The sequence below is a fragment of the Chiloscyllium plagiosum genome, unplaced genomic scaffold (assembly GCF_037043375.1).
Source record: "Chiloscyllium plagiosum isolate Xiang-an unplaced genomic scaffold, Cpla_swu_hap1 HiC_scaffold_11, whole genome shotgun sequence".
NCBI lineage: Eukaryota > Metazoa > Chordata > Chondrichthyes > Orectolobiformes > Hemiscylliidae > Chiloscyllium > Chiloscyllium plagiosum.
In genome coordinates, this window is record NW_028270149.1 from 84,238,339 (window position 1) to 84,259,378 (window position 21,040).

The following is a 21,040-nucleotide window of genomic DNA, read 5'->3' on the forward strand; positions in this document are numbered from 1 at the left end:
TTCTCTGCACCCTCTCCAAAGCTTCCACATCTTTCCTAAAGTGAGGCGACCAGAACTGCACACACTACTCCAAATGTGGCCTAACCAAAGTCCTATACAGCTGTAACATCACTTCATGACTCTTGAATTCAATCCCGTTAGTTTCTTTCGTATCTAAATGTCCAGAGCAGATAATTCTAAAGTTTTCAACATTCTGAGTGAAAAGATTTTTCCTCATCTCAGGGCTAAAAGGTTGATCCTTTACCTTGAGACATTTCCCCCCATTCCAGATTGTTGAGCCAGGGATAGCATGACTTAGCCTGTACTCCGTTGAGTTCTCAAACAAATTTTTTAATGTTTGAGACATCACCTTTCTTTCTTTCCCAATTTCAGAGAATTTAAGTCTTTTTACTTATTCTTTCCTCAAATGCCAACCGTCTTATCCCAGATTAGTCAACCTTCATTTTACACTGTTCTGAGACAAGTATGCATCTCCTTAGGGTGAGAGCTCTTGTGCCATTGTAGTGTCCCTACTTCTGAGCCAGGAGGTCTAGGTTCAAGTCTCACCTACTCCAGAGGTGTATCACAATATCTCTAACAGGTTGAATAGAGAGTATTTATACTTCCTAAGACAAGGAGACCAAATCTGTACGGTGTACGCTGTGTGTGGTCTCACCAATACCCTATATATGTAATTGCAACATGACTCCCTTGGTCTTATGCTAAAACCCTTTGAATTAAAGACCAACCATTCCTAATCACTTGTTACACCTCCATATTAACTTTTTGTGGTTCGTGAGCAACAGCATCAGACTCTTCAAAATCCTAACATTTGCTCACCAATCACAGAATTTTCTGGTTTTCTATTCTTCTTGCTAAGGCAGATATTTTCTCACACTCCTACATTATAAGCCATCTTCTCCCACTTTCTTCTCCACCAGTTTAATGTGTCTCAATCCCTTTGTAGACTTATGGTTTCTTCTTCACCCATTTACTTTACTATCTAGCACAGTCTTGTTAGCCAGTCTGGATATTTTTTATATATTTCACTCATAGACTCATAGAAGTTTACATCATGGAAAGAAGCCCTTGGGCCCAAAATGTCCATGCCACCCAGTTTCCACAATTTAAACTAGTCCCATTTATGTTTGGTCAATACCTTTCCATACCTATCCCAGCCATATACCTGTCCAAATATTTCTTAACTGATAAAATTGTAGTCGCCTCCACCACTACTTCTGACAGTCTGTCCCAGCCAATCGCCACCCCTGGACCCTTTTGTATCTCTCCCCTCTCATCTTAAACCTATACCTTTTAGTTTTAGACTCCCCTATCATGGAGAAAAGCTGTTGGCTATCGACCTTATCTATGCCTCTCATGGTTTTATAAACCTCCGTTTCCTGCACTCCAGAAAAAAAGAGTCCCACCTATCCAGTCTCTCCTTTTAATTTCCAGTCCAGGTAGCACTCTAGTAAATCTTCTCTGCAATTTTTCTCGTTTTAATATCTAATCTAATCTAATCTAATATCCTTTCTATACTAGGGTGACCAGAACTGTACTCAGTACTCCAAATGTGGCCTCACCAATGTAAGATGCCATCAACTAAACCAATGGTTTAGATTCTAAATAGTTAAGATCCAAGCATTGACACTTGTAGCACTACCCCTAGTTAGACCCTCCCATCCCGAAAATGACTTATTTATAACCTGGTCTACCCATTCACCAAACCTCAGTGGAAGGCAATATATTTCCTCCAATTGCACAAACCCAAATCTTGTGCCACAATCTTTTAAAACATTTCTTGATTTAAGTTTCAAGAACAGGAGGCCCTAAAAAGTGATCGATTTTAGCATCTGGTTGTTTATAACCTCTTGCAGGTCTGTACACGTTGATATGGAACCTTTACTTAATGTGTCTAAAACCCTTTGTAGACTTTCACACCTGCAGAATCCTGTTAAGTGCCCAAGATAATTGTTAAAAGCTTCAATAGAGAGAGAAGAACTTGTTTGAAGCATTATATGTTGTTGTGATCTCGAATGACCTGCATCAAAGGGGATGTATCAGCTCATTGAATATTAATGTTCAAAAAGGAATTCGATAAATTGTTGAAAGGAATGCATTTTTAGCATTAATGGGAAAGAATGCGTGGGATATTTGCACTGTTCTTTCAAAGAGCTTATATCACCAAAGTGGAATGAATGGATTCATCTGTGCTTTAAAACTAGACATTCATAACTAAAAACAGGTGAGTGTAGAATGTATTTAAATGAAATTTCACCACATGCACCCTCCCCCCTACAATTTTCTAAATAGAGATGTGAAAATGATTTCATAGTAAAGATTCAGGAAATGATTTCCTCTGGTTGGTGAATTAAGAACAAGGGGAGAAAATCTTAAAACTAGAGACTGAGACCACACGATGGAAATCAGGAAGTACTTGAGCCCACAATGGGTAGCTGAAATTCTGAATTTTCTTATGAAAACACACTGTTAATGTTGGGAGTTTTGCTGGAATGCTATTGTGCAATATCTGGTGTTTGCATTAATCTTAACTTGGCTCAGTTACAAACTGATGGGTGAGTCAGAAGGGGAATTCCAACTCAGACTTGCTACAAAATCATAAGCATAAAAAGGCCTTTTCACAAGCTTCACAAACTTTACTACATTTTCCACATTCAGCACAAAATTGTGTACTTAGCAGAAGGCAGTAATTCCTGATGGGACACCGGTCCTCTACCTTAAGTTAACTGGGAGCCTCGTCTCTCAGTTTTCCTTTTCTTTAATTGTTGCTGGAATGTGAGTGTTGCTGGCTAGACCAGCACTTATTATTGCCCAACCCTAAAAGACCAAAGGGCAGTTAAGATTCAACACATTGTTCTGGGTTTGGAGTCACATGATGGCCAGACTGAGTAAGAATGGTAGGTAACCCTCCCTGCAGGAAACTAGTGAACCAGACGGGTTTTTACTGCAATTGACAGTGCTTATCATTAGGTCAGCTTTTTATTCCAGATTTTTATTGAATTCAGATTTCACAATCTGCCACAATGGGACTTGAACCCATGTCCCCAAAACTTGAAAACACTGGGAATGCTGAAAGTCCGAAATTTAAAACACCGAATTCTGGAGACATTCAGCAAGTCTGACAACATTTGTGGAGAGACAAACAATCTGGGTATTCTCCAGCGTTTTCTTTTGTAATCTCCAAAACATTAGGCTGGGGCTCTGATCTATTAATCCAATGACACTACCATGACACTATCACCTCCTGAGACTATCTTCTGCTCTGTACTCATGTAGAAGTGGAAGCTAATGGAGGCAGGTTCAAGACAGAAATTTATATTTCTGAAGACTAAAGATATTCAGGGAAATGGAGATAGTGGGAGTAAGTGGGGCATTGAAGCAGATAATCAGCGATGATCTAGAATGGTGGCCCTTTGGCCCATGCCGACCATAATGTCTGCCTGTGCTAACCCCATTTCACTGCACTTGGCTCATATCTTTCTAAATCTTTCCTATCCATGTATTTATCCAAATGCCTTTTAAATGTTGTCAATGTACCCACCTCAATCGCTTCTGCAGGCAGCTCATTCCATATATATACCACCCTCTGTGTAAATAAGTCACCCTTCAGGTTCCCCTTTATTCTTTCCCCTCTAATCTTAAACTGAAGCTCTCGAGTCCTTGATTCCCCAACCCTGGGAAAAAGACTGATTGCATTCACCCTTTGTATGCCTCTCATGATTATAGACACTTCTACAAGGCTCCCCCTCAGTGTCCTACATTCTAAAGAAAAAAGTCCTAGCTTGTCCAACCTATTCCCTTAAGTCAAACCATCGAGTCCAGGCACCATCCTTGTAAATTTCTTTTCCACTCTTTCCAGTTCGATAACATCCTTCTTATAACAAGGTGACCAAAACTGAACACAATAATCGAAGTGCAATGTCACCAGTGTCCTGTACAACTGCAACATAACTTCCCAACTTCTATACTCAATGCCCTGACTGATGAAGGCCAGTGTGCCAAAAGCCTTCTTCATTGCCCTGTCTACCTGTGACTCCACTTTTAGGAAACCATGCACCTGAACTCCAAGATCCCTCTGTTCCAATACCTTCAAGGCACTACCATTCACCATGAAACTCCTGCCTTGATATGACTTTCCAAAATGCAAGACCTCACACTTACCTATATCAATGATTTGGATGAGAATGTACAAGGCAAACAGTAATGGGCCCAGCACCGACGCCTGAGGCACTCCAGTAGTCACAGGCCTCCAGTCTGACAAACCATCTTTCTACTGTTACACTTTGCTTCCTACCACCAAGCCAATTTTGTATCCGATTTACCAGTCACCTTAGATTCCATGCGATCTAACCTTCCACAGTAGCCTATCATGCGGAATCTTATCAAAGGTCTTACTGAAATCCATATAGACTACATCTACCACCCTGCCCTTGTCAACCTTCCTTGTCACTTCATCAAAGAACTCTAACAAATTTGTGAGGCATGATCTCTCACTCACAAAGCCATGCTGACTACTCCTAATCAAACACAATCTTTCCAAATGTATGTACATCTTATCCCTCAGAATCTTCTCAAATAACTGTGGGCGGCATGATGGTACAGTGGTTAGCACTGCTGCCTCACAGCGCCAGAGACTCAGGTTCAATTCCCGCCTCAGGCGATTGACTGTGTGGAGTTTGCACATTCTCCCCGTGTCTGCGTGGGTTTCCTCCGGGTGCTCCGGTTTCCTCCCACAGTCCAAAAGTGTGCAGATTTGGTGAATTGGCCATGCTAAATTGCCTGTAGTGTTAGGTGCAAAGGTAAATGTAGGGGAATGGGTCTGGGTGAGTGCGCTTTGGTGGGTCGGTATGGACTTGTTGGACCGAAGGGCCTGTTTCCACATTGTAAGTAATCTAATTTAACTGTCACAGATGTTAAGCTTCATGGACTGTAGTTCCCAGGCTTTTCTTCGCCGCCCTCCTTAAATAATGGCACAACATTTGGTACCCTCCAGTCTTCCTCACCTGTGGCTAACGATGATGCAGAAATATTATCCAGTGGCCCCATAATTTCTTCTCTAGTCTCTTGCAGTGTTCTTAGATATATCTGGTCAGGACCAGGAGATTTATCAACCTTCATACATCCAACATCACTGCTACTGTGATATGGACTGACCTCAAGATATCACCACTAACTTTCCCAAGTTCCCAAGTCTTCATGTCTTTCTGCACAGTAAACACAGAGGAGAAATATTCATTGAGATCCTCACTTGCCTCCTGCGGTTCTACACATACATGTCCACTTTGGTCCTTGAGGGGTCCTATTCTTTCTCTAGTTATTGTTGTTCCTTTAATATACTTAAAATACCTCTTTGGATTCATCCCAATGTTCTTAGCCAAGGCTATCTCATGTCCCCTTTTGGCCCTTCTGATTTCCTTCTTCAGTAAACTCCTGTGTCCCCATATATCTCCAGGGATTCCCTTTATCCCAGCTGCCTGTATCTGGGCTGCCTCCTTTTTTTCTGGTCAAAGTCTCAATATCACATCATCCAGGGTTCCCTATTCCTGCCAAACTTGCCTTTCACCCTCACAGGAACATAGAGACCTTGAACTCTAACTATCTCACTTTAAAGGCCTCCCACTTGCCAGAGGTCCCTTTCCCTGCAAACAAACTACTCCATTCAACCCCTGCAAGCTGCTGTCTAATTCCATCAAAATTCACCTTGCCCAGTTTAGAATTTGAACCTGTGGCCCAGTTTTGTCCCTCTCCAAAGTGGTCCCAAAGTGCTCCCCCACTGTTACATCAGTCACCTGTCCTGCCCTATTTCCCAAGAGTAGTTTGAGTTTTGCCCCTTCCCATGTAGGAACCTCGATATACTGCTTGAGGAATCTTTCCTGCATGCACTTAACAAATTTCACCCCATTTAAGCCCTTAACATTTGGAATTAAAAGCTAGTTGACTGGCGATCATTCTTGGTGGTTGAAAAACTTGTGTCCTTTAGGATTAAAAAGGAAATTAGAATTAGAATCCCTACATTGTGGAAACGGGCCCTTCAGCCCAACAAGTCCACACTGACTCTCCGAAGAGTGACCCACTCAGACCCATTCCCCTACCTTATATTTACCTCTGCCTAATGCACCTAGTCTATATATCCCTTCACACTACGGGCAATTGAGCATGGCCAATTCACCTGGCCTGCACATCTTTGAACTGTGAGAGGAAACCGGAGCACCCGGAGGAAACCCACACAGACACAGGGAGAATGTGCAATCTCCACACAGACAGTCGCCCAAGGCTGGAATCGAACCTGGGTCCCTGGTGCTGTGAGGCAGCAGTGCTAACCACTGAGTCACCGTGCCACTCCGTGGAAATCTGCCTCCTTACTATGTGGTCTATATGTGACTCCAGACCCACAGCAATGTTGTTGACTCTTATCTACCCTCTAAAAGGTGCTTATGAGCCAATCTGTTCAAGGGCAATTAGGGATGAAGGGCAACAAATGCAGCAATATCCATATCCCATGTCACATTTTTTTCTAAATGACCACTTAATGAAATTGCATGCTTGTTCCATTTCGCATCTATTTAGTTGGATGTGATTACAGGTGAACAGGATAATAATTTCATTGAGTTTATCCGCATGGTAACCAGTTTACATTGTCTGTATTCATCCTTTTCATCATTTCTCGATATATCCTGATTTGTAACGAATTCTAGCTAACTGCCTTATTGGTAAAGCTTTTGTGGTAATGTTACTCTCATTTACTCATTTACCAAAGGAGATGACAATGACATTTTAAGTGCTGTAATAAAGTAAATGCAACCGAACAGTACCATCACAATGTGATATTGTTTTTCTATCACACTCAGTCATCATTTTTTCCAACTGCATGCTCTCAATCTTAGTGCATTTATTTTTAATAGAGCTTCTTTGAAGAGGAAGATGGAAAAGAATACATTTATAAGGAACCCAAACTGACCAGACTGTCTGAAATATCGGAGAGGCTCCTCAAACTTTACGGTGAAAAGTTTGGAGTCGAGAATGTGAAAATCCTCCAGGATTCGAACAAGGTCAGCTGGACTCCATGGTCTGTTTCAGGGGACTGAGGTGCACCTTGTCACCAGCCAGGGTGTACCCAGTTGCCTTTTATCAACATCTCAGAATACATTTCTGCTTCTTGTGTTAGACAGTTTATGTGCTATCCAAACACTTGACTCATACCTGGTCTAATCACGCTTTATAATCTAATCTGTTCTTTTTTTTAACCGATAAAACAGACAAAAACATCTACTTTTCCTTTAGTATGTTATGTTCCAACTTGTTGATTTGGTGGCATGTTTTATTGCTGTCACCTTTTCAACTTCTGTGAATCAGATATTTTGTAAGAATAGCTATACAGTGTGTTAATCCAATTAACCACATCTCCCGCCACCTTCCTTATTTCCGAAACGGAATAGTCACCCACGAAAGCAAGGGGATACGAAGCAGCTTGGCTTAAGATTGATAAAGTGCCTTGGATTACTTCCCATTCTCCCCCCCCAGACTGGCACTCATGGGTAACATAATGCCTGTAAAACTTGTCGATCATCCACATTTTCCAGGAGGAATTCTAGGTCTTCCATCAGAAAGAGTTCACATATGTGTTGTGAGACACTGTCCCATCAAAATGTAGTGGGTCTGACTGGTCTGTGACCATCTCACGGGCTCAGGCAAGAGACAGTGCATAAGAGGGTGGGTGATGCCGTGAGAGGGTCAGGGGGAGAGGTTGGGGGTTCTCTGCAGCCCCTCCTTATTGTCAGCCAGTGTTCTGAAGCAAAACTGAAATCTTTTAATGAGGGCTCACTACTTCTGAACCACAATTTCCTGGCTGTCTCTGCTGAATGTAGTTATCCCCAAACACAGCCAGGAACCTCCTGCTGTTGAACAATGTAATCCTGAAGCACTAGTAAGCTCCATCTACCCCCTCCAGTGGATGCAAAAGATCCTGTGATGTTTCTCAGAAGTCAAGCAGTGGGTTCTGTCCAGGGCCCCTACCAGCATTCACCCTCAATCACAAATGTCAAAAGAACAGAGTGTCAGGGCATTATCCCATTGCTTTTAGTGGAGCTTGCTGTGCTCCAGACAGACCACCACTTTCCCTCCAATACAACAATAACTCCACTTCAGAAGCACTTTGACATGTCTTGAGGTAACAAATTCATGTGCTCTCTCTTCCCAATCAACACTTGACATTTTCTGCTAATTTAACAGTAGTCAGTAAATGTGAGGGGGCTTTGTAGAAATTTGAAGTCTAGACATAAATTCCAAGTGACTACTGGTGACTGTAACTCTCCTTTTTGTTCCATATCAAGGTGAAAATTTCCACTGATGATTCTGAGTGATAACTAACTTTATTTGTGAGTGGGCAGTACCAATTTCTTTTGCCCACACAGTTCCCCTTACATTCAAGGTGAATACACTAAGATATAAGTCATACCCAGAACAGGGATAAACAGAATGCTTCAGAAGAATTCAGAAGCAGAGAATTTATATTGAGTTTTGTTGAAAACATTAGTTAGACCACATTTGTTATACTATGCTCCTGATCTATAAAAAGGCTACACAGCCACTCAAAAAAATCTTTACAAAATGGGCAGTACAGTGGCTTACAGGCGGCATGTTGACTCTGAGCACTATGATGGCTCAGTGGTTAGCACTGCTGCTTCACAACACCAGGGTCATGCTTTGATTCCATCCTCAAGCGACTATCTGTGTGTAGTTCTTCCCATGGCTGTAAAGGTTTCCTCTGGGTGCTCCAATTTGCTCCCACAGCCCAAAGATAAGCAGGATAGGGTAGATTGGCCATGCTATATTACCCACAGTGTCCAGGGAGAGGATTGGCCATGGCAATATGTGCAGTTATGGGGATAGGATGTGGGGTTGGGGCTGAGTGGGATGCTGTTCACAGGGTCAGTGTAGTCTCGATGGGCTGAATGGCCTGCTTCCACACCGTAGGGGATTCTATGAAGATTTACAAGGGTGATACCAGAACTGAGAGGCTATCATGTCAGGAAAAACTGAAGATATCAAATACACAAAATACTGGAGAAACTCAACAGATTTTGTGATATCTGTGGAGAAAAAAACAGAATTAATGTTTTGAGTCAAGTTTGACTCTTCTCCAGAAGAGGCTAGGAACTGTACATACACCCATAGTTGTATTAGAGCAAGGAATCCCAGAAGGACGGATCATCCCTACGGCAAGCAATTCAGCCAATTCTGTCCACACTGACCCTTACAACAGCATCTCAGCCAGTCACAACCCTCTACCTTTTCCCTGTTAACCCTGCATTCCCCAGGGTTAATCCACCTTGCCTGCACATCCATAGACACCGTGAGCAATTTAGCATGACCAATCCACCTAAATATGCACGTCTTTGGAATGTGGGAGGAAACCAGAGCACCCGGAGGAAACCCACACAGACACGGGGAGAATGTGCAAACTCCACCCAGACAGAGGCACAAATGTTCAGCCTTGTACCTTGCTGGGCTCCCCCATCATTGGTGATGGGGATATTTGTGGAACCTCCTCCTCCTGCTATTGTTTCATTCTCCACTAATATTCACACCTGGATATGGCAGGATGCAGGGCTTAGATCTGAATCAGTTGGCTGTCAAATCAATTAGTCCCTTCTGCTTTATGCTGTTAAAACTGTTTGTCACCATGTAATCCCGCGTCATAGCTTGACCAGGTTGATACCTCATTTTTAGATCTGCCTGGTAGCGTTCCTGGAATGCCCTCATGCACTCTCCATTGAACCAGGATTGATCTCCTGACTTGATGGCAGTGGGAGGATGGGGAAATGCTAAGGCTTGAGGTGACAGCTTATTGTTGAATATAATTCTGCTGATAATGATGCAGTTCATTCTGTGTGCCACTTTTGAGTTGGTTATCAATTTGAAATCCATCCCATTTAGCACATTTGAAGTGCCACCCAACATGATGGTATCCGCATTGTCAGGACAGGATGTGCGTCCATAAGGAAGGGGTCATGGTCACTCCTCCCATGGGAGATGCACTTACAACTAGGATCTTTCTTGTTGGTACTTTTGCCACTGGCTTCTGGCCCAAACGTGACAATATGGCCTTCAGACTCAGCCAGCTAGGGCAATACTGGTACTGCTGAGCTATTTTTGATGATAGACATTGAAGACCCTCAAAAACAGCGCATTCTATGTTCTTCTTCCAAGTGGTGGTCACAGTAAAGGGCCACTGATTCACAGCCAATGGGCAGCAACAAGTGGTAATCAGCAGGAAGTTTTCTTGCCTCAGTTTGATCTGGTGCAGTGGGTCCTCTGGACAAGAGAATGTTGACTTAATGGATATCTGTAACGTTAGCCACATTTGATAGGGTAGAGAGAGGGAAATCCACAACTAGGGGCCTTAAATTAAGATCATCATGAATCGATAAAACAGGGAATTCAGGAAAAATATCTTTTACCAAAGATTGACTGGACTGTGGACCTCACTGTTACGCTGAGAGGCTGATATCAATAGCATTGCTGCATTTAAGGAGAAGCATTCTCCAAACTCTGTGCTCAGCGCTGAGAGAGACAGAGTCAAGTACACCATGGGAATCAAAGTAGACGTGAAAGGGTGAGAAAATGGATTTGTTGTGAAGCTTAGACAAGGTCTTATTGAATAATGAAGTGCATTTTGACAGCTTGATCTCATTTTTACACAATCTGCATAGTTCTCTTAGCAATAAAACCCTGACTAATCTAAAGCTCTATTTACTAGACCTAACAGTTTTAATGGAATACATGTATATCTTAGCAACATAATGTGTTTTATCAGTATGGCGTTTCTGATCTCAGATAACAGTTTAACAAACGCCTTCAGACAATATCTGTAAGTGAGGAGATGAAGTTACAGTCACCGGTACTATCCAAACTGGTGGCACTGTGGAAGGCTTTGGATCCAGGTTGACTTCATCCTAGAGTCTTAAAAGGTGCAAGATGCGTTATTATTAATTTTTTGAAATTCATGAGAGTAGAAAGCAGGAAAAATAACCCAAATATTTGAGAATGGGGGGAGGAATAAAACAGGAAGCTGAGTTCTGACAAGGGTCACTGGACCCGAAGCATTAACTCTGCTTCCTCACCAAAGTTTCTCCAGCAACTTCTGTCTTTGTTTCAGATCTTCAGCGAATTCTTTGTTTTATAAAAGTAAGGAAGCTATATTTCAATTATACTAGGCCTTGGCAAGACTAGATTGACCTGGCGCAGTGAGACCCCTGGACAAGAGAAAGGTGACCTAATGGATGTCTCTAACGTTAGCCTCATTTGATGGGGTGGAGACAGAGAAATCCAAAACTAGGCAATTGTTGCTTACGGTTTGGTCCACTTATTTCAGGAAGAATGTAACTACGTCAGAGACAGTTCAGAGGGCACTTACACGATTGATACCTGGAAGGAGTGGGAGTTGCCTTACGAACAAAGGTTGGATAGACTGAACTTGGATCGATCGGAGTTTACAGGAAAGGATGATTTGATTGAAATTCAGATCCTGAAATGATCTTGACAAGATGGAGATTTTTGTTTTGAGAGCGTTGTGTGACTTTATCGCCTTCTGAGGCAGAGGTCCAGTGGCGGAGTCATTGAACATACGTAAGGCAGAGATTGACACGTTTTTGTTATAAAGAGAAATCAAAAGTTATTGTGGTTGGGGAGAGGGGAAGGTAGATGGAAATATGAAATTTGAAACACAAACTGATCAGTCATGATCTTATTGAATGGCAGAATAGCCTAGTCCTGCTCCTAGTTCATACGTTTACAAGAGGAGAGTTCTGAAACTGTTGAGGTCTACTAGGATATGTCCAGGTTTTGTTTTGTTTCAGTATATCCCTATCTTTATAAACCTCCATTTGGTCTTTAAATTTTCTTTTACTTTTTAGGTAAATACAAAAAGCCTGGACCAGAAATTTGCATATATTCAGGTCACTTTTGTCAGTCCCTACTTTGATGAGAAAGAACTGTCTGAAAGGAAGACTCATTTCGAAAGGAACCACAACATCACACGATTTGTTTTCGAGACTCCATACACGTTATCGGGGAAGAAGCAAGGGGGTGTCGAGGAACAATGCAAAAGGCGAACAATTCTAACAAGTAAGGCCAGGCTTCTGGATGTAAGCGATACACAGAAAACAAACCGAGATAGGAGTAATGACACAATATGTAGATAGGCCAACAAGAGGTGAGGCCATACTGGATTTGGCTCTGGGTAATGAACCAGGCCACGTGTTAGAATTAGAGGTAGGTGAGCACTTTGGGGACAGTGACCACAATTCGGTGACTTTTACTCTAGTGATGGAGAGGGATAAGTGTGCACTGCAGGGCAAGAGTTATAGCTGGGGGCAGGGAAATTATGATGCGGTGAGGCATGACTTAGGATGTGTGGCTTGGAAAAGTAAGCTTCAAGGCAAGGGCGTAATTGATATGTGGAGCTTGTTCAAGGAGCAACTATTGAGTGTCCATGATAAGTATGTACCCGTCAGGCAGGGAGGAAAGGGTCGTGTGAGGGAGCCGTGGTTTAATAAGGAATTGGAATCCCTTGTTAAAGGGAAGAGGGCGGCCTATGTAAAGGTGAGGCGTGAAGGTTCAATTGGGGCGATTGAGAGTTATAAGGTAGCCAGGAAGGACCTGAAGAGAGAGATAAGAGCAGCAAGGAGGGGACATGAAAGGTCCTTAGTTGGTAGGATTAGGGAAAACCCTAAGGCTTTCTATAGATATGTCAGGAATAAAAGAATGACTAGGGTAGGAATAGGTCCAGTCAAGGATAGTAGTGGGAAGTTGCGTGTGGAGGCTGAAGAGATTGGGGAGACACTGAATGAATACTTTTCGTCAGTATTCAAACAGGAACAGGACATTGTTGTCAATGTGAGTACTGAGTCACAATTAAGTAGAATGGATGGCTTTGAGGTATGTAGAGAAGAGGTGTTGGAAATTCTGGAAAGGGTGAAAATAGATAAGTCCCCTGGGCCTGATGGCATTTATCCTAGGATTCTCTGGGAAGCAAGGGAGGAGATTGCAGAGCCATTGGCCTTGATTTTTATGTCCTCATTGTCTACAGGAGTAGTGCCAGAAGATTGGAGGCTAGCAAATGTGGTTCCCTTGTTCAAGAAGGGGAGTAGGGATAACCCTAGTAACTATAGGCCGGTGAGTCTCACTTCTGTTGTGGGCAAAGTCTTAGAGAGAATTGTAAGGGATAGGATTTATGAACATCTGGATAGGAATAATGTGATCAAGGATAGTCAGCATGGTTTTGTGAAGGGCAGGTTGTGCCTCACAAACCTTATTGAATTATTTGAGAAGGTGACTAAGGAGGTGGACGAGGGGAAAGCGGTAGATGTGGTGTATATGGATTTTAGTAAGGCCTTTGATAAGGTTCCCCATGGTAGACTACTGCAAAAAATACGGAGGTATGGCATTGAGGGTGAGTTGGAGGTTTGGATTAGGAGTTGGCTGGCTGGAAGAAGACAGAGGGTAGTAGTGGATGGCAAAGGTTCATCTTGGAGTGCCGTTACTAGGTGTTCCGCAAGGATCTGTTTTGGGACCATTGCTGTTTGTCATTTTTATAAATGACCTGGAGGAGGGGTTAGAAGGTTGGGTGAGCAAGTTTGCAGATGATACGAAAGTCAGAGGAGTTGTAGACAGTGAGGAAGGATATGGCAGGTTACAGCAGGATATAGATAAGCTGCAGAACTGGGCAGAAAGGTGGCAAATGGAGTTCAATGTAGCTAAGTGTGAGGTGATTCACTTTGCTATGAGTAACAAAAAGATGGGGTACTGGGCTAATGGTCGGATACTTGGTAGTGTGGATGAGCAGAGGGATCTTGGTGTCCATGTACACAGATCTTTGAAAGTTGCCACCCAGGTAAATAGTGCGGTGAAGAAGGCATATGGCGTACTGGCTTTTATTGGTAGAGGAATTGAGTTCTGGAGTACTGAGGTCATGTTGCAGTTGTATAAGACTCTGGTGCGGCCGCATCTGGAGTATTGTGTGCAGTTTTGGTCGCCATATTATAGGAAGGATGTGGAGGCACTGGAACGGGTGCAGAGGAGGTTTACCAGGATGTTGCCTGGTATGGTAGAAAGATCGTATGAGGAAAGGCTGAGGCACTTGGGGTTGTTTTCATTGGAGAAACGAAGGTTTAGGGGTGACTTGATAGAGGTGTACAAGATGATTAGGGGTTGAGATAGGGTTGACAGTGAGAATCTTTTTCCACGTATGGAGTCAGCTATTACAAGGCGGCATAGCTTTAAATTAAGGGGGGTAGGTATAGGACAGATGTTAGGGGTAGGTTCTTTACTCAGCGAGTCGTGAGTTCATGGAATGCCCTGCCAGTAGCAGTGGTGGACTCTCCCTCATTATGGACATTTAAGCGGGCATTGGATAGGCATATGGAGGATAGTGGGCTAGTGTAGGTTAGGTGGGCTTGGATGGGCGCAACATCGAGGGCCGAAGGGCCTGTACTGCGCTGTATTCTTCTATGTTCTATGTTCTATGTTCTATAATGCATGCTCCAACATTCCAAATAAAAAAAATTCAGAAATAATCCCACTGATCACTTTGCATAAAACTGTGGAATGGCTGCGGTATACCCAATGTTGCCCATAACATCGATTTTCCTGCTCCTTGGATATTTGATCCATTGTGTCTGCTCTAACTCCCTGATGGAGCTATTCACCAAGTTTCACTCCTAGCCTCTCTCCATGACTCTGCACATTTTTGCTTTTCAGATAATGACCAATTCCCTCTTGAATCCTCCTCCGCCCCATATTCAAACAGAGCATTCCAAATGTAAACCATTCGCTCGGTGAAAAAACAAAGTGTTTCCTCATGCTTCCAAATGCTTCTTTCACCAATTACATCAAATCTGTGTCCTCATTCTCCATCTTTTCCTCACTGGGAATGGTTTCTCTTTGTTGACTCATTCCAGGCCCCTCATGTTTTTAAACACCTCAAACAGATCCCCTCATGATCTTCTCTTCTTCAAAGAGACCAATTCTGACTTCTCCAATCTTAGATTAGATTTATTGTCACATGTACTCAAGTACAAAAGTACAGGCGTACAGTGAAAAGTTTTCAATGTTGCCACACACGGTGCCATCCTAAGTACAAGTACCTAGGTACAAAAACATAAGAATAAGGTTGAAAGAAATCAGGAACAAAGTTAAAAGTTAAGCATGAACTGTCAATACAGGTTCCTCATCCCTGGAACCATTCACGTGAATTTTTTTTCTGTACTCTGTCTACTGTCTTCACATTCCTCCTAAATTGCGACACCCAGATCTGATTGCAGTACTGCAGTTGAGGCTGAACCAGTGTTTTGTACATGCTCTTAAGCCTCGGCCTAGTTTGATTGCAAGCCACTGTTAATATGAATATTTCAATTGTCCCACTCCAGGACTTCACATAAACGAGGAGGCAGATGCTCAACTGGGTTAGTATTTGTCCTGCTCCTGCCTCCATCCATCCCCCCACCTCCGTTCCCCCCCAACTCCCCAAGCATGCAGTGAAGGTTGAAGTTTATCTATTGCCATCTCTCCTGCTGTTGTACCCTGTTGAGTGCTTGATGCCTAGTTCCTTAACCACTTGGCTGTTGATAATTAATCACCTCCAGCAATGCACTCCTTCCCGTATGTGAAGAAGAGGATTGCGGTTATGTATGAGCACCAGGTCGAACTGAAGCCCATTGATGTTGCGATCGACGAGATGAACGATCGCACGACTGAATTGCGGAAGCTGTGCACGTCAAACGGCCTTGACATGATCCAACTGCAGCTCAAACTCCAAGGCTGCGTTTCTGTGCAGGTGAGAGCTGACTGGGACTGCATTTAAAACCGAGACCTCCCTGAGTGTCTCAGATAGATCCAAACCCTCACTACCTTTAGAAAGACGAGGAAACCTGACCTATTCCTGTGGTCCAAAGCACCCCATAAGTTCACTTTGACAAGTGCCGCTTAAAGCTCAAACCAAGTACATCCAGTGGTAACCATGGCAATGTCTTTGTGTGTCTCTTGAGTTTCTTTGGTGCATCCTTTCAGTCCTTGTGTCTGACCGTGTAACAGCAATCTTTTGGGAAAGAGCATACATCTTGGGAAGAGCAGAACTTCAAGGCAGCCTTAGTTTTGTCTCCTTGGCTTCTTGCCACAAGTAAATAGTGCTTGAACTGTTTTCTAACTCGTACCTATGGAGTCATAGAGATGTACAGCATGGAAACAGACCCTTCGGTCCAACTCGTCCATGCTACCAGATATCCTAAACTAATCTAGTCCCATTTGCCAGCACTTGGCCCACATCCCTCTAAACCCTTCCTATTCATACAGGTAAAAACAATGACTGCAGATGCTGGAAACCAGATTTTGGATTAGTGGTGCTGGAAGAGCACAGCAGTTCAGGCAGCATCCGAGGAGCAGCAAAATCGACGTTTCGAAAGGCAGAGAGCCTGAAGCGTGGAGAGATAAGCTAGAGGAGGGTGGGGGTGGGGAGAAAAGTAGCATGGAGTACAATAGTTAAGTGGGGGAGGGGATGAAGGTGATAGGTAAGGGAGGAGGGTGGAGTGGATAGGTGGAAAAGAAGATAGGCAGATAGGGCAAGTCATGGGGACAGTGCTGAGTTGGAAGTTTGGAACTGGGTGAGGTGGAGGAAGGGGAAATGAGGAAACTGTTGAAGTCCACATTGATGCCCTGGGGTTGAAGTGTTCCGAGGCGGTAGATGAGGCGTTCTTCCTCCAGGCATCTGGTGGTGAGGGAGAGGCGGTGAAGGAGGCCCAGGACCTCCATGTCTTCGGCAGAGTGGGAGGGGGAGTTGAAATGTTGGGCCACAGGGCGGTGTGATTGATTGGTGCGGGTGTCCTGGAGATGTTCCCTAAAGCGCTCTGCTAGAAGGCGCCCAGTCTCCCCAATGTAGAGGAGACCGCATCGGGAGCAACAGATGCAATAAATTATATTAGTGGATGTGCAGGTAAAACTTTGATGGATGTGGAAGGCTCCTTTAGGACCTTGGATGGAGGTGAGGTGAGGGAGGAGGTGTGGGCGCAGGTTTTGCAGTTCCTGCGGTGGCAGGGGAAGGTGCCAGGATGGGAGGGTGTGGACCTGACCAGGTAGTCACGGAGGGAACGGTCTTTGCGGAAGGCGGAAAGGAGTGGCGAGGGAAATATATCCCCGGTGGTGGGGTCCGTTTGGAGGTGGCGGAAATGTCGGCGGATGATTTGGTTTATGCGAAGGTTGGTAGGGTGGAAGGTGAGCACCAGGGGCGTTCTGTCCTTGTTGCGGTTGGAGGGTGGGGTCTGAGGGCGGAGGTGCTGGATGTGGACGAGATGCGTTGGAGGGCATCTTTAACCACGTGCGAAGGGAAATTGCGGTCTCTAAAGAAGGAGGCCATCTGGTGTGTTCTATGGTGGAACTGGTCCTCCTGGTAGCAGATACGGCGGAGGCGGAGGAATTGGGAATACGGGATGGCATTTTTGCAAGAGGTAGGGTGGGAAGAGGTGTAATCCAGGTAGCTGTGGGAGTCAGTGGGTTTGTAAAAAATGTCAGTGTCAAGTTGGTCGTCATTAATGGAGATGGAGAGGTCTAGGAAGGGGAGGGAGGTGTCAGAGATGGTCCAGATAAATTTCCTATTCTTCCTATTCGTATACCTATCCAGATGCCTTTTAAGTGTTGTAATTGTACCAGCCTCCACCATTTCCTTTAGCAGCTCATTCCATAAACACACCACTCTGCGTGAAAAATTTGCCCATTCAAATTTTTCCCCTCTCGCCTAAACCTATGCCCTCTAGTTCTGGACTTCCCCAACCCAGGGAGTCTATTTATCCTATGCTTGCCCGTCATAATTTTATAAATCTCTGTAAGGTCACCACGCAGCCTCTGATGCTTCAGGGAAAACAGCCCCAGCCTACTCAGCCTCTCCCTGTAGCTCAAACACTCCAACCCTGGTAACTTCCTTGTAAATCTTTTCCGAACATGCGATACAAGCAAAAATCCCTTCCAGGCCAAATTGCTCAAAACATACAACATTGTAAGGACACCGGAAAAATTGTGTTTAGTGAGGGCAAAAATGATGGAGGAACTGAGAGAGAGTCAGAGGTGACATTGGAGGGGAGCTGGGTTGAAGTTCAGTGTGTACAGCTCAGCCTTGCCTTCACTTTGTTTTGCTGCCTTTTCTGATTCATGTCTGATTTAACAAACAGGGCAACCTTAAAGTAAATGGCAAAAGGTTCAAAAAGATTGGTGATCAATTGCATTCATCTCTGCTGCCTTCATCCCATGTGCTGCATATTTCTAATTGAAGCAAAAACTATCTGGAAATTTGTGAAGATAAAGCAATGATGTACATTAAAGGGCAACTTGCTAAACAAGCTTCCATGTAGTAAATTCTATACAACTAAGAAGTTCTACTGAAAAGCCGACCTCGTATCCAGAGGTAACCATCTGAAATATGTGGTCATACCAGTCTCAGTCATTCAGTCGTTCTCAGTGGCAAATTCCAAGACCCCTGCAGTATGTGGCCCTTTCTATTCAATAAAGTATCTTTATCAATGTTTATCCCTATAGCTCTAGTTCCCTCAGTGCTGCCAATATCATCTTGCCTTTTCAGTGGTACCAGCCTTTGTTCACTGGGAACATTTTCACCTCTGCGCCAGAAGATCAGAACTTAATTAACCAAGTCCAGAAACCTTCCTATGGATTCAAGGTTGAAGCAGCCACCCAGTATTGTGGGAGTGCTGCACTGCTCCTAGGTGCCATCTCTAAGTGAAGGTGTTGAGCCAATGTCCCATGTGACTTCTGGAGGACATAAAAGGTCCCCTGACATTACTCAAAGAAGACATGGGATCTCTCCCTAGTATCCTGGCTGATGTTTATACCTCGGCCAATACCATGGTCCACTTGTTATTTCCTTCCAACTTGCTGTGCACATATTGGCCGCTCTTTAGCGCTTTGGTCACTCCACTTCAAAACCATTGCCTGTTAAAAGTTATAAAAATCACACAACACCAGGTTATAGTCCAACAGGTTTAATTGGAAGCACACTAGCTTTCGGAGCCACGCTCCTTCATCAGGTGGTGTACTTTGAGACATCAGAGTTGTGAAAATGACAATATGACCGCAAGTTTCTCCTTATTTTCTCCACCTACCTTTACACCACATCCTGGTGTGAACATAGCATCTAACTCAAGGGTGACCATACTGCTACTTGCTTCCAATTTGAAAACTGTGAAATACCCGACATTCTGTCCCACCTATAATTGTGTGAAAGTTCATTTGTAAACATTAGTGATCTTGCAAAATCAGGATTTCAAAACTCCACAATTCTAATGAGCTCAACTATCAACATAATTTCCATGTTCAAGTTGGGCAGAGATCTGGTATGACTGTACAAAAACAATGGCTTACCTGCACAAAATCATTGCTTCCGTCTTTTTTTCCCTGACGTCCAAAAGGAAGAGGAATGTAATTTGACATCAGTCGTGATTTTACCAAAGGGCAGAGCAGGCTTGAGGGCTTCTTGTTAGTGTGAATGCATTGAAAATAATATGTGTTTTTAACCTCCAATCTGTTGTAGGTGAATGCAGGTCCATTGGCCTATGCACGAGCATTCCTGGATGACAGTAAATCAAGTAAACTACCAACAAAGAAAGTGAAGCAGCTGAAGGAAATATTTCGGTGAGAGAATTAAAATGTTGCGCTTTTGGCCAAGATCACTGTATTAATCTAGCTTTACAAATGACTCGTTAATGTTATTCTGTGTTCATATATGTAAGGTCTTATTTGTAATTAAAAGCAAACAGATCTTGCACACGCTTTCGATTGTTACAAGAGCTCTCATTGGGAGGTTTCTAAATTCTGCCTGTTGTGAAAATTGTTTTCTGTTTATTTCATTAGCAAATAATGAAACGTGTGAACAGTACATCATGTAATCTCCTCAATCAGTTGCTTCATGTCAAGTCTTTACTTCTCCTTCACTCTCTTCCCCTCTGCCATCCCCAGCCTCCTCCTATTCTCCCTTGCACTTCCTCAAATCTCTCACCAGCTTTTCCGCTCCATCTACTTCCTCCCCCACACCCTTCTCTTTTCCTTCTCCCGATTCACTACACTCTCCTCTCATTTTCCCCCACCTCCTCCCATTTTCCCTCACTCTCCTCTCCCTTTCAAAAGTGAATTAATGGAAGTTCAGGGCCAACATGTTCCTGTTAGTGTGAAGGGCAAGGCAGGCAGGAGTAGACTATACTGGATGACTAGAGATATTGAGGCTCTAAGCAAGAAAAAGAAGGAGGCATGCATCATGTGCAGACAGTTGGGATCAAGTGAATTCCTTAAAAAGAATAGAGGGTGTAGGAGTACACCTAAGAGGGAAATCAGGAGGGCAGAAAGGGGAAATGAGATATTTTGGCAGGTAACGTTAAGGAAAGTCCAAAGAAATTCTACAAATACATTAAGGGTAAAAGAGTAAGTCAAGAGAGAATTGGGCCCCTTAATGATCAACAAGGTCATCTATGTGTGGAACCACAGGAGATGGGTGAGATCCTAAACAAATATTTCACTGTGGAGAAAGACATGAAAGCTGGGGAACTCAGTGAAATAAATAGTGATATATTGAAAAGAGTCCACATTACAGAAGAGGAGGTACTGGAGGTAGATGAATCCCTGGGACCTGATCAGGTGTTTCCCAGAACTCTGGGAAACCAGCAAAGAAATTGCAGGGCCGCTAACGGAGACACTTGTTTATCAATAGCCACGGGTGAGATTCTGGAAGACTGGAGGGTGGTTAATGTTGTGTCATTATTTAAGAAAGACTGCAAGGAAAAACCAGGAAACTACAGACTGGTGAGCCTAATGTCAGTGGTGTGCAAGTTGTTGGAGAGAATTCTCAGAGACAGAATCTACATGCATTTGGAAAGGCAAGGACCAGTTAGGAATGGTCAGTATGGCTTTATACATCAGAAATGCAGAGAAACAAGTAATGTTCTGGGGACCTTAGTTCAAATCCTGCCATGGCACATAGTTGAATTTCAAT

At 43.6% G+C, this 21,040-nt stretch overlaps 1 protein-coding gene across 1 annotated transcript in view; it reads left to right on the forward strand.

Annotated features, from left to right (window-relative positions):
- The window catches only part of LOC122557068 (dedicator of cytokinesis protein 11), a 291,784-nt gene that overhangs the window by 260,690 nt on the left and 10,054 nt on the right, over positions 1-21,040 (forward strand). The window contains exons 48-51 of the mRNA XM_043704339.2: positions 6,903-7,049; positions 11,916-12,126; positions 15,645-15,835; positions 19,589-19,689. Coding sequence (XP_043560274.2) covers positions 6,903-7,049; positions 11,916-12,126; positions 15,645-15,835; positions 19,589-19,689 — 650 coding nt within the window. The remainder of the gene's footprint in view (positions 1-6,902; positions 7,050-11,915; positions 12,127-15,644; positions 15,836-19,588; positions 19,690-21,040) is intronic.